The sequence below is a fragment of the Lissotriton helveticus genome, chromosome 5_1 (genome assembly GCF_964261635.1).
Source record: "Lissotriton helveticus chromosome 5_1, aLisHel1.1, whole genome shotgun sequence".
NCBI classification, from domain to species: domain Eukaryota; kingdom Metazoa; phylum Chordata; class Amphibia; order Caudata; family Salamandridae; genus Lissotriton; species Lissotriton helveticus.
In genome coordinates this window covers 40666181-40678634 of record NC_136065.1, presented here as the reverse complement: position 1 = coordinate 40678634, position 12454 = coordinate 40666181, and the positions used below count along the sequence as shown (strand labels likewise).

The window sequence follows — 12454 nt, the reverse complement described above, 5'->3', positions numbered from 1 at the left end:
AATCCACCTCCGCCTGACCCAGGACCACCTCGCCTTCAGGAAACAGCTCAAGACCTGGCTGCTCGAGCAGTAGCGGACCCCCCCTCCCCCAGCGCCTTGAGACCCTCCGGGTGAGTAGTGCTCTATATAAATGCACTGATTGATTGATTGATTGATTGAGAGAAATCCCTGGCGTCCTATGTTACCAGGATGATGTACTGGTGTTCGCCAAAGACCATGAGGAACACAACAAGAGGTTGAGACAAGTGCTGTCCAGGTTTAGGTCGCAAGGATTAACTTTGAGAAGAGAAAAGTGTGTGTTTGGCTGCAAAGAACTAAACTTTTTGGGACATAAAGTAACAGCAGAGGGAATCCGTCCGAAAACAGAGCCCCAGAACACCATTACAAACTTGGTGCCCCCGAAGAGCAAGGAAGAAATCAAGTCCTTCATGGGAATGCTGGAATTCTACAGCAAATTCATACGGAACTTTGCAGGAAGGACATTTGCGATGCGACAGCTACTAAAAAAAGACGCAGTGTTCAAATGGTGTGACGAGTGCCAAAGAGAGTTTGAGGACGTGAAGAACGAACTCGCAGAAGCACTCAGCCTTAAATCTTTCATACCCAGTCGTGTGACTGTAGTCACCACCGACGCAAGTGCCAAGGGGCTAGGGGCGGTCCTCACTCAAGTAGGAACAGGCGGAGAAGAAACGATAGCTTTCGCCTCAAGATCTCTACAGAAGTCAGAGAGCAACTACTCCATCATAGAAAGAGAGGCCTTGGCGGTGTTCTGGGCTTTGGGCAAATTCAGAGACTTTCTATGGGGCACGAAGTTCATTCTTCGGATTGACCACAAGCCATTGGTGGAGGTTTTCGGCAAGAAGGGCCTGGATGCGATCTCCAGCAGGATCAGGCGCTGGGTTATAAGTCTCCAAGAATACACATTCCGTGTTGAATACGTCCCTGGAACGAAAAATCTTGCAGCAGATTGTTTGTCAAGACTGGTAAGGGAAAATGATGAGAACGAAGCGAAGGGAAATGTGGAAGAGGAAATTGAAGACTACCAATAGGAAAAAGTGTGTGCCATAATTCAGAGAGCCATCGGAGAAGAAACGTGGAAAGAAGCACTGAGATCTGACGAGGTCTTGGATGTTGTGTGCAAAAGAGCAAAAAGCAAATGGAAACCTGAAGATAAGCGAGACGACGCTCTACGGCCATTCTGGATTGTCAAAGATGAGCTGTCCGTGGTTGACAATTGCCTGTTCAGGGGGACAAGGTTGGTACCCCCCACGGCCGTGAGGGAAGACCTGGTGGACATGGCTCATGATGGCCACTTAGGCATCACCAAGACCAAACAAAGATTGAGAGAAGACTACTGGTGGCCGCGCATGGACCTCGCCATTGAAAGAAAAGTAAGAGACTGCATCCCGTGCAGCATCAGTGACAAAGTGCTGAAGCAACTCGCGCCTCCGATGGTGTGTAGGTCACCCCCATCAGGACCTTGGGAAGAGTTGGCATTGGACATCGTTGGCCCGCTGACGGGTGAAGTGCGCACGCCGTATATTCTGGTGCTCATGGATCTGTACTCCAGATGGCCGGAAGTAAAAGTTGTAAGCGAAATCACAACGAAGACCGTCATTGAATTTCTATGAGAGGTATTCAGTAGAGAGGGACAACCTAGAAGTCTACTCACTGACAACGGGGTGCAACTGTGTTCGAAAGAAATGGAAGGCTTCCTTGAGGAGAGGGGGATCACACACAAACGTTGTGCTTTGTACCACCCGGAGACCAATGGCATGGTCGAGCGCTTCAACAAGACGCTCAAAGAGAGCATTCAGTTGGCTAAAACCAGCGGGGTGAGCTGGAAGGAAGAAGTGTGGAGACGGGTAGAAGCATACAGGTTTACCCCCACCAAACAACAGGCATCACCCCTTTTGAGTTGCTCCGAGCGAGAATACCCAACACAAAACTGTCGCCTGGCTGGATAGGGTGGCACAAGGGATGGTCAGACCACTCCAAAGAAGCGAAAGGACTAGAGAGACAGAGGGAAGCAGTAGTTGAGAGGAAAGAAAGGTTTGACAGACTCCACTCAACGCATGAAGCAGGGTTCAAGGTCGGAGACGATATTAAGATCAGGACACCCACTGGCAGGGCAAGTTGGTCTGAATACAGTAGGCCCACTAAGATTACAAAATTGTTTAGGAATGCTGTAAAAACCCAGGAAGGAAAGATCTGGAACCTGGGAAGAGTTGTGAGGTATCACCCCCCCCCGGGCAGGATTCCTGTAGGGAAGGAGGGTATGCAAACAATTCCGAGGAGAGCAAAGGTTTCCCTCCCAGGGAACAGGGGACGGTCCTTTACCCAGATGATAGGACAAGCCGGAGAGTGACCAGACCGCCCAGACATTTTGAGCAATATGTGATGATATAGCTTTCTGTTGTACACCTGTTTTCTTATGTTTCTCTTCTGATGTTTCATTCTGTAGGGAAGGGGGATGTGTGGTATCTTCCTCTGCAGTCCCCCCCCCTCCTCGGCAGCTCGGTTTACAATGGAACTGCTCGCGGTGACATCACTTAAAATTTCACCGCGACCAGGGTTCCAAGGCGAGCGCCGCAGAGTCAAAGTGAAGCTGTCACCTGTTGTGGCTGGGGTCGTTCTACTCCTATGCTTTGTCAGAGCAAATAAACTACGGTTTACTTTTATCCCATTTGTGTCTGCCATGAGTTCTTGCCAATTTCACACATGGCTTGGCAGTTCGGGCTGGACTGTTCCCATGAGGCACAGGGTCAGACTGATTTGCATATAGCCATGTCTGAACTGGGGTGGCAGAGTGGGCTAAAGAACGGTGATGGATTAAACCCAGATCTTTTGACTGGGTGTGAGTGTTTGATTGGTTCAGATGCTCCGTCCATCACCACCCCCTTTTGTACCGCTAAGCCGAGTGGGGGCATGGGTGGGCAGCGCACCCCCTGTTGGCACTCTGAAGGTGGCGGGCCGCAGGCATGGGCCAGCTAGCTGGAAAACTTCAGCCGGTCTGCCACCGGGAAAACACAAGCAACCAGACCGGGCAATCCTGAGTCCGTGTAGCTAATAAGGGGCAAACCTGCAACCTGAAGGACTCGGACCGGAGCTTTTGGTTTGGCCGGCTGCCTCCTATCCGAAGGGCACGTGTGCTGACGTCCACGTAGGCCCTAGAAACAAAAATTACTTGTCTATAGGACACCAAGGATAAGGCGGCTAGCGCTCCAGGAACGCTTTGCAAAGGCCATACAGGAAGCGATACTGTAGCGCTGTGCTCCCTAGCTGGGGAGGAGCACTGCGCACCCCAGAGGGAATTCCCGGTAAAGATGCTCCCTGGCGGGTGCCACCCCACATACTTATAATTAGGACTCCTTGTTTTATGGAATTTATTTCTTTGATCTTTCTGTCTGTATTTATCCATTTTTTTTGTCAAGTTTTTCTATATTTTCCATATTTATTTTGCGTTTTGTGAAAAATTAGTGCTGCAACTGGTATATTTCTACATTTATTTAAACAATACATATGCAATTATGCTTGAATGCCTGCCAGGTTTTAGTGATATGAACACCTGAAGAAGGTAAATCAAGGCACCTATATGAAAATATGTGCATTTCAGTACAGCTTTGTGCATATGTACAGCTGTTTAAGCCTGTTTACTAAAAGTAATTTCTTTCTTTACCCCCTTACCTATGATTTCACAGTTTTTGGCCTGGCAATCATGGCAAAGTGTGTTTAGAATCACTCAAAAAGCACCCAATTTCAGTCTTTATCCAAATTCTAAAACAAGTACAGACAAGAAAATCAGTGGTTTTCTGTCTGTATTTATCTGTAAATTTCAGCAAAACGGAAAGCAGTAAGCCCTACTTATATTGCCTTGCATGTGTCCACCCAGCAGCTCGATCCCTTTGCGTCATGCGCGGGTGCCCGCCCCGCGACTTTGCCATGACATTCTCCTACAAGCGGGTGCAAACCCCACTTATAAATAATAATTACGAGGAAGCCCACCCCTCGTTGCCCTTATCAAAACACCGCCGCGACCCGAGTCATACTTATAAACTTCCCGGGCCGCTGCTCAGTGCGACCCAGAAGGCAGGCAAAGGCTGAGCTTCTGTGGGTGAGGCTTCCCGGGCGAACTGCTGCCGGAATGGAAGCCCCACTGCCGCGGAGACCGGCGCCAATGATCCCAAGAACCCCGCGGAGGCAGCTCCTTGAGAAGGAAAGCCCCAGCACGAGGGAGGGATGCAGCAGGGGCCCAAGGTACCGACATCGGCGGCAGCAAAGCTTGGAATGCGTGGGGGGCGTGGGTGTTGCAGGAGACACAGGCTATACCTCCTCCACCGAACGTAGACAGCGTCAGCATGCAAGCCCATTCCCATGTGGGGGCAGGGGGCCCGCCGGACAACGCGGGACGACCAACGGCGCGCCTGCCAAGGATGGAATATCACACCTAAGGCACGGTGGGGTAGGAATATTCTAAAGCCACCCTGGGGGCGCGCCCCCGTGAATCGAACCCAGGAGCCGACGCCAATTACGGCAGTCAGCCTGAGACCCCCACCTGTCCGCCAGAGTGGGGGTGGCAGCGAAGCTCGCACAGACCAATGCAAGCAGTTCAGCCAGGCCCCGCTCGGAGCCACATGTGCCCACACACCTCAAGAGCACTGGGCAGTATACCGGAGCAGCTCAGCCTCTTCGAGCACGGACCCCTGGACAAGCAGCCACGCCAACCTAGCGCACCCCCCCAGTTGTACTTCGACATGTAAGAATGGCATAAATGATTGAGCCCCGGGCCCCAGGTGCCCCCATGCCACCACCAGCATGCAAGGTGGGGTGTGACGCCTAACACCGTAGGTGGAGCAGGCAGGGGACCGGTTAAAGAGTACGTCTGGGGCTAAAATGCTCAATGCAAGCGGGTAGGGCCAGACCCGGCACTCGGGCGAAGCCTCTGTCAACGCCGGCTACAACTGTGTGTACAGGAACACCAAATGGACCTGCCCACATGAGAAGGGAGACTCACCTCGTCGCAACCCCCAGACCACGGCAATGTCGTCACACAAGGCCTTTCGCGTCGCGCTCGAAACGGACCCTGAAACAGACACCGTGTCTAGCTGCCGAGGCATCAACGGCATGTCCGGCGCAGCAAAGAGGCCGGCAACTTGTTGAGGGGCACCTATGTACCCCTCACCCAGCCCGGTGCGCCGGACATGATGCGGACACCCGCCCCTCAGAGGGGACTCCTCCCCAGGTCCTTCCCCCCTTGGGGGGAGGGGGAGAAAGCCCGATGCCACTACAGGGCCGCCCTCCTGAGTGGCCCCCTGCGGGGGCCTCGGGCAGCCTCATAGTCTCACCCTTCCACTAGTGTGTGGGGCTCCTCTCTAGCTATTACGGTGTCGCCATCCTCCCCAGTGATTGGGGTCTCACCCTCATTGCCCTTAGTTAACGTATCGTCCTCCTTCCAAATCCCATCCTCGTTACCAATAGTTGTGATGGTACTCCCACACAGAGTAGGGGAAAAACTACAGCGCCTTGAAGAAAGGGTTCAGAAATGCGCTTCTGGGTATCCGCGCCCTCAGATATTTCCATCCCGCTTTGGTGCGGGCAATACATCGAGCGATAGCTCGGTGGGTTGTAGTTCCTTCCGCTCACTCCTCAGGGTATCTCGAGGGAGACGGGATAAAAATCCTGGTAGGGCTGTTGCACGCGGAAAGAAATAAAATATACATCCGTTGCCACCAAGCGCAACTCCTTGTTTTTCTTAGCAACACCATCAAACAGCGCTTGGATGTCCAGGACTATAGCCAACTAAGAAGGCGAGGCTTTAATTATTTCCACGTTCATAAAATTGATGCAATTGTTGTGAGTGAGAAGACCCTGTTGTACCAGCATTTCAAGGCTTCAGCCATGAGGCAAGATTGGATGGTGTGGAGCAAAGGAATTTTGATATTAAAGCCACAAACTTTGGGTGTCTTTCACTGATTTTGCAAGTGGGTTTTTACGATATTGAGATCGTAAATGGTGAAATTCTGCAAAATGTTACCATTTGGAATTGCAATTTTGCTTGATACATCTCACCCAAAAACATTAAAGATAAACTGATTTGAGCAAACACTCAAGTGAAGAAACCAAAGCTCTCTATCCAGAGCATTTGTCCCTTCCCCCCATTAAAGGGCCTCACTGATGCGGAAATTGTACCTTGTGCATGAATACAATTGAAGGCGACAAATTTTAATGTAGAGGAAGAATTACCACACATGAAGAGTTAACCAACTGCAACACGTCTAATCTATTGCATTTGTGGTAATTCATGGTCTGAGAGGTAATTCATTACAGAGACGTTATTTTGATTCCAGCTTCTTCAGTCCGTAACAAAATTACTCCCCTTTAGGAGATCCAAATGTCAAAAACATAGCATGTATGGGCTGGTTGAGCATCTCCACCCACACGTTAGATTCCGCAGAATCTCGCTGAGTTTTTGGCCCGCTCTGCAGAATTCCAGTTAGTAGAACTCCGTGAGCTCCGCCCAGGTCTATTTCTGAGTATCTTTACTTCATTGTGTGCTTTATTTATGTCATGTATAGCTCTTTTCTTAATTCAATCTTTCATAATATTGTACAAAATATGTTTCTAGGTGCAATTTTATGCATGCATCATGTAAGTTGATTTTGCGTACATATACAATTTTCTTTTCACAGTCCTTGAGATGGTGCACACTGTTTATGTCTTGTAATGTTCCAAATTCAGATTCATTTGTTCTGTTTAACCCTGCCTGCTAAATGTTCATTGTGGTGGGAAGTTTTCAATCTCATCATTTTTAACTTCATACCACAATGTCTGTGAATAGCTTGAGTTTAGGGAATTACACTCAAACAAATTTGTCGTAATATTCAAGTGTGAAATAACTCAGACACTCTCCAGAAGGACAAAGGTATGTGATATTGCATTGAATGAAGGATGGGGGCAAACACAAATCTTGCTGCTGCCGGTCATGAATCATTGTTAATATGATGTTGAGAACTATATTTTTCTCTATAGAGAGACTATTAGCTATATTATGTCTCCTTTATACAACAACAGAAGTCCTCTATCCAGTGAGTGAGGCAATGCCTACTCTGCACAGCAACACAAAACAAAAAAAGGCTTTTTGACGCCAGTTTGGAAATTTTCAGAAATGCCCGCTTTGAAATTCATAACCTATTGTTGTCTGTCAGAGCAGACATATCAAAAGAAATAATGTGAAAATGACAGTAGGGTGTTTAAAAAATAGCTGTAATGTTTATAAATTCTGCACATATTGCTTATTACATATCTTAGAAACCTTTTTATAATCTGCTTTGAAATTGAATTTACTTCCATTTTACAGACTTCTAACCATTATAGTGCAAGGCAACTGATATGATATACTTCAAAATACCATAGCAATGTTTGAGGGATTTTAGAAAGGTATAATGAATGTAAACATGATGGGTTTGTTTAAAAAGTGTAAAATATCTATGGCTAAGTGAACAGAAATATTTTATGAATATCACATTTCAGACATTTTGTTTTGCAAAAAGTAATTTGAATATTTAAAAATCCTCCCAGACAGCCAATACTACCCTTTCTGGGTTTTCCTTTATCTGTCTAATTTCAATGATAGGCAATGTAGAAATCAATTGCACATCCTCAAAACAAGATTATAATATTCTTCTCTATATATTCTCTGATAGGTGATTTAATTAAAGCAGTGAAAGGTAAGTGTATAAATTGAGCAAGAATTGATGGATCTTATATAGAAAAAATTCTAGTGAACTCATATTAATTGGTTTACACAGACCTTCTCCCAAAAGAAAAAGGTCTTTCTCTTAATATAGCAATTATGATCTCTTTGAGTAGTATTTTGCTGTACCTTTAACAGAAAAACATCGATTCCAGTTCATTTTTCCAAGCTTGGGAGCAGTTTCTGTGGCATAATCAGGAACCTTGGTGGCTTCTTGCCTAAAGCTCTACAATTTGAAAATCCTTCTATGCCTAGATGCCACGCCCGTTGCCTGAAGTATATTTTTAGAGAGTTATGGCCCCTGGCTATGTCCAATCATTACAAATGTGAACTATTGGTACGTTCTTTCCCAAATGTCTGTAGAGAAAACGGACAGTATTCGGGGTTTTAAAGCACACACTACTTTTTGGTCATTGTTGATGTACTTATATTTGACGTAATACATGGATTTTTTAAGGTACATTTCAGAGCTCACTCAGTCAACTTTAAAGGCTAAACCCTGAATTATGCAGCACGCCACGGCCCTACAGACAGTGGATTTTTAGCCTTAAGAAAGCCTCAGGCCTGTGTGCCTACAAAGGCAAAACATGTAGACCGCCGTTCCTATGTTAGAACTATGAATGTAAAATGTCCAAATAAACAACTGTAAGAATATAAAATTCACCACAATTCGCAGAAACTAATTTCTTGTGAACTTCAAAGCACAATATGGTCATTGTCAAAAGTGTCTACAATTATAGTACAGACTACCCTATATCTTTTTTTTTATAATGTACTGTTTTTTGTTTGCTGTTCATCCCATATATTGAGAAACAGGGAGTGACCCCACTATCCAAGAGACAGGGTACCACAGGTAATAATCAAAGCAAACTCTCTTGGACCAGATTAAATAAATATTTTTCTTGAATTTCACTCAACAATATTCCTACTACCAACTATAAAGACACTTAAGTACCTCACATTGATCACCAACATGGACCCAGAAAACAATTGTAAAAACACACAGATATAATCTATAACTATTATTGCAAAAACAATGTATTTTTTTTATTATCAATAGTTCATCATAGAATAAAATTCTCTTTGATCAAAAACAAATTCAAATCACATAAATCCAATGTATACAACAAATAAAAACCGTAACAATGTTAAAATATATGCGAGACAAATGGCATGTGAAACATTAAAAACATCATAGGGTGGTTATCTCAACAAGAATGAATTGAAAGTCTAGAGGTCCACTGTTCAGTAATTAGGTAGGACCAGGAAAGTTTCTTGGATATAACTCTCAACACACACAGCGTCGGTGTTAACAAAACAGTTTATACAACCACCTTCATCAGGACACGGTTAATAAGTAGTCTTGTAACTATATATTGTTACATCAATCATAGTTATATCTGATCAAAAAACAACTTCCAACCTATGCAGACTCTCTTTACAATGTGTGGTCTCTAAGCAACAAGAACAAGCATTTGTCAAAGTGTTCACACAATTGTTTATAAGGGTCCATAAATGGTCAAACAATACACCACTCTTACATTCATTAACTAGAGAAAAATCACATTCATTATATCGTACTACACTATATTTCATCTTTTAAAATTAAGAGATGTAGTAACTTGACTCATTATTCACTGTATATTTGGTGTCATATGATTGCCTGTTGTCCATCCTGCCATGGATTTATCTTCCTAGACTACCACATGTATAGGTTTATTTCTAAAGAATATATTACCTTACACCCACCTTAGGGTGGTGTGTCCTATCGCTATGTAATTGTGAAACAGCAAGATTAAAATTTCTATCAGCACTGGCTATTTGAAATCCTGTAAGAATGAAACAACTGATTAATTTGAAAATTAGTAATCCACAGGCTTAGATTTCCTAATTTTTTGCAAAAGAATTGTTTAGCAAAACGTACCCCGCGTGGAGTTGGTCAATCCAAAGTCCGAATGTTCCTCAAGTCTTTAATGAAGTCGGATGAATTATACATCACAGGCGGGGTGGTACTACTCCCCTGTATTGTTTGTGGGATCCTTAATGGGGACATAAACATGGGAAATATATACATATATATTCCTTCGATATTTTATAAACCACTGTTCTCCCACAAATATTTCTGTGCTATATATTGTAACATACCTACCTTTGAATAATAGGTTTTATCCCTCAACCGAGGCAATATTATTGGTAGTCTTCGGTTATTTGTATTGCGTGCCGGGCAACTGTTCTATTCGGTCACCATTTAAATGTTCCTTTTGTTCCAATCTGAAATAATATTAAATAGCCACTGAGCGGAAATATAATGCAAAAACATATGTATTAAGCACATGTCAACTCAAATATATAGCCTACAGGTTTGTCAATCTATTTAAGGGGTAGTAGGTATTAATTGACACTCCTCAACTCCCCAGGTATGTATAATATAGTAAACAGTTTCCTTTAGTGACTACCCCTAATGTTTATATGGGTATATTTGCTGTGTCCTAATGGAGTCCTATTAGTCGCTTTTCCCTGCTATTGGTAAAACTTTAAGGCTAACAAGTTATTTTTCAAAAAACGAAGGAAATCTAAGCCTGTGCATTACCAATTTTCAAATTAATCAGTAGATTTAATCTTACAGGATTTCAAATTCCTAGTGCTGAAAGACATTTTAATCTCGATGTATCCTAATTACATAGCGACAGGACACACCACGCTAAGGTGGGTGTAAGGAAATATATTCTTTAGAATTAAACCTGTACATGTGGTAGTCTAGGATGCTAAATCCCTGGCAGGATGGACGATATGCCATCGTATGATACCAAATATACCCGTGAAAAATGAGTTAAGTTACTACATCTCTTAATTTTAAAAGAGTAAATATAGTGTAGTACGATAGAATGAATGTGATTTTTCTTTAGTAAATGAATGTATGAGTGTTGTATTGTTTGACCATTTATGGACCCTTATAACCAATTATGAGAAGACTTTGACAAATGCTTGTTCTTATTGCTTAGAGACCACACATTATAAAGAGAGTCTGCACAGGTTTAAAGTTGGTTTTTGATCAGACATAACTATGATTGATATAACAATATATGGTAATGATTTTTTAAATTTTGTGTTTTTAAATAGGTGCGATAAAACTGTGTCAGCAATAGGGGAGACTACTCATTAATCGTGTACTGATGAAGGTGGTCGTATAAACTGTTTTGTTACCACCGAAACGTGTCGACGCTGTGTGTGTTGAGAGTTATATCCAAGAAACGTTTGTGGTCCTACCTAATTACTGAACAGTGGACCTCTATACATTCGATTGATTCTTGTTATGACAACCACTCCATGATGTTTTTAATGTTTCACATGTCATTTGTCTCTGATAGATTTTAACATTGTTACTGTTTTTATTTGTTGTATAAACTGGATTTATGTGATTTTATGTTGCTTTTAATCAAAGAGAATGTTATTCTATGATGAACTATTGATAATATAAAAAAAATTAAAAGGTGTTTTTGCAATATTAGTTATAGATTCAATCTGTGTTATTGTACAATTGTTTTCTGGGTTCATGTTTGTGATCAATGTGAGTTACTGAAGTGTCTTTATGGTTGGCAGTAGGAATATTGTAAAGTGAAATTCGAGAAAAATATTTCTTCAATCTTGTCAAAAAGAGCTTGCTTTGATTATTGCTGTTCATCCCAAACAAAAGGGGTTCTGTCTTGGATGGGTGAAGCAAAATCAGGTCCAACAATATCAGGACAGAGGACATCTTCTGGGGTCAGGAGAGCATTGTCTACTATGTGTAAAGTAGTGGTTTCCTTACTGTGAGTGAGCTGAGGCCACACTGGTAGTCATGCATGTGTAAATGACTTCATTTACATGTAAAATGCATTCACAAATGGTGACCATGCAGGAGTACATAAATTTCGTTATTTTTAATATCATTCAAGATAGTCTAATGTTGCACATGATTTAATACTATGACATTGGTAGGGAATGGCTGTTTGAGGATTTGGGTTCATGCTTTTGTGAATATTTATAAATATTTTTATGGCCCATTCATACTATGGAAATGGTCAGAGATTTACTTCTTTTTCGGTGTGTGAGAGCTTCCCTTTGGAAAGTGGGAATGGTCCTGGAACTCTGGCAAAAATGGGGTTGTGTACAGGAAAGGGTTTCCCCAAGAGCAAATATATTTTTCTGTTGGAGAAAAATGGGAACAGAAAATACACGTTCTTCATTATAAAAAAGACCAGTTGTTGGGTAAATACTTTTTTAATGTAACTAGTGCCTTCATTTACCTTTATTCTTTTCTTCCTCTGGTGACAGGTAACATCTAAACCCAATGTCAGTTGAGCTCTGAAAATTATCTTATCTGCTTGTGGGAAGAGCTAACAAGAAGAATCATAGACCTTTGATTCTCAAAAATGCAAGAGGTAGCAGAATCTTGCCCTTTGACTTCAGTGACATCATAGGAAATAGGACCTTTGGCCACAGTCATCCCAGAAAATGACTTCACATGAACTTTGACCGCATGCCATCACAAAAATTGACAGAAATATTAAGAGCTGCATAATAAGAGCCAGATTAGTAGTTAGTAAGGTACAATGCCTTTTTCAAGCCTCCTACAGTTTAGCTAGGGTACCACCATGATATTCCAGAGACTCAGTAATCCCATACCCAGATACAGCCGTTCTATGCCTGAAACAGGTATTT

At 43.1% G+C, this 12454-nt stretch overlaps 1 protein-coding gene across 1 annotated transcript in view; it reads left to right on the top strand.

Moving 5' to 3' along the window:
• The window catches only part of LOC144752933 (butyrophilin subfamily 2 member A1-like), a 367375-nt gene that overhangs the window by 264438 nt on the left and 90483 nt on the right, over positions 1-12454 (top strand). Inside the window, exon 10 of the mRNA XM_078640750.1 lies at positions 7704-7727. Coding sequence (XP_078496876.1) covers positions 7704-7727 — 24 coding nt within the window. The remainder of the gene's footprint in view (positions 1-7703; positions 7728-12454) is intronic.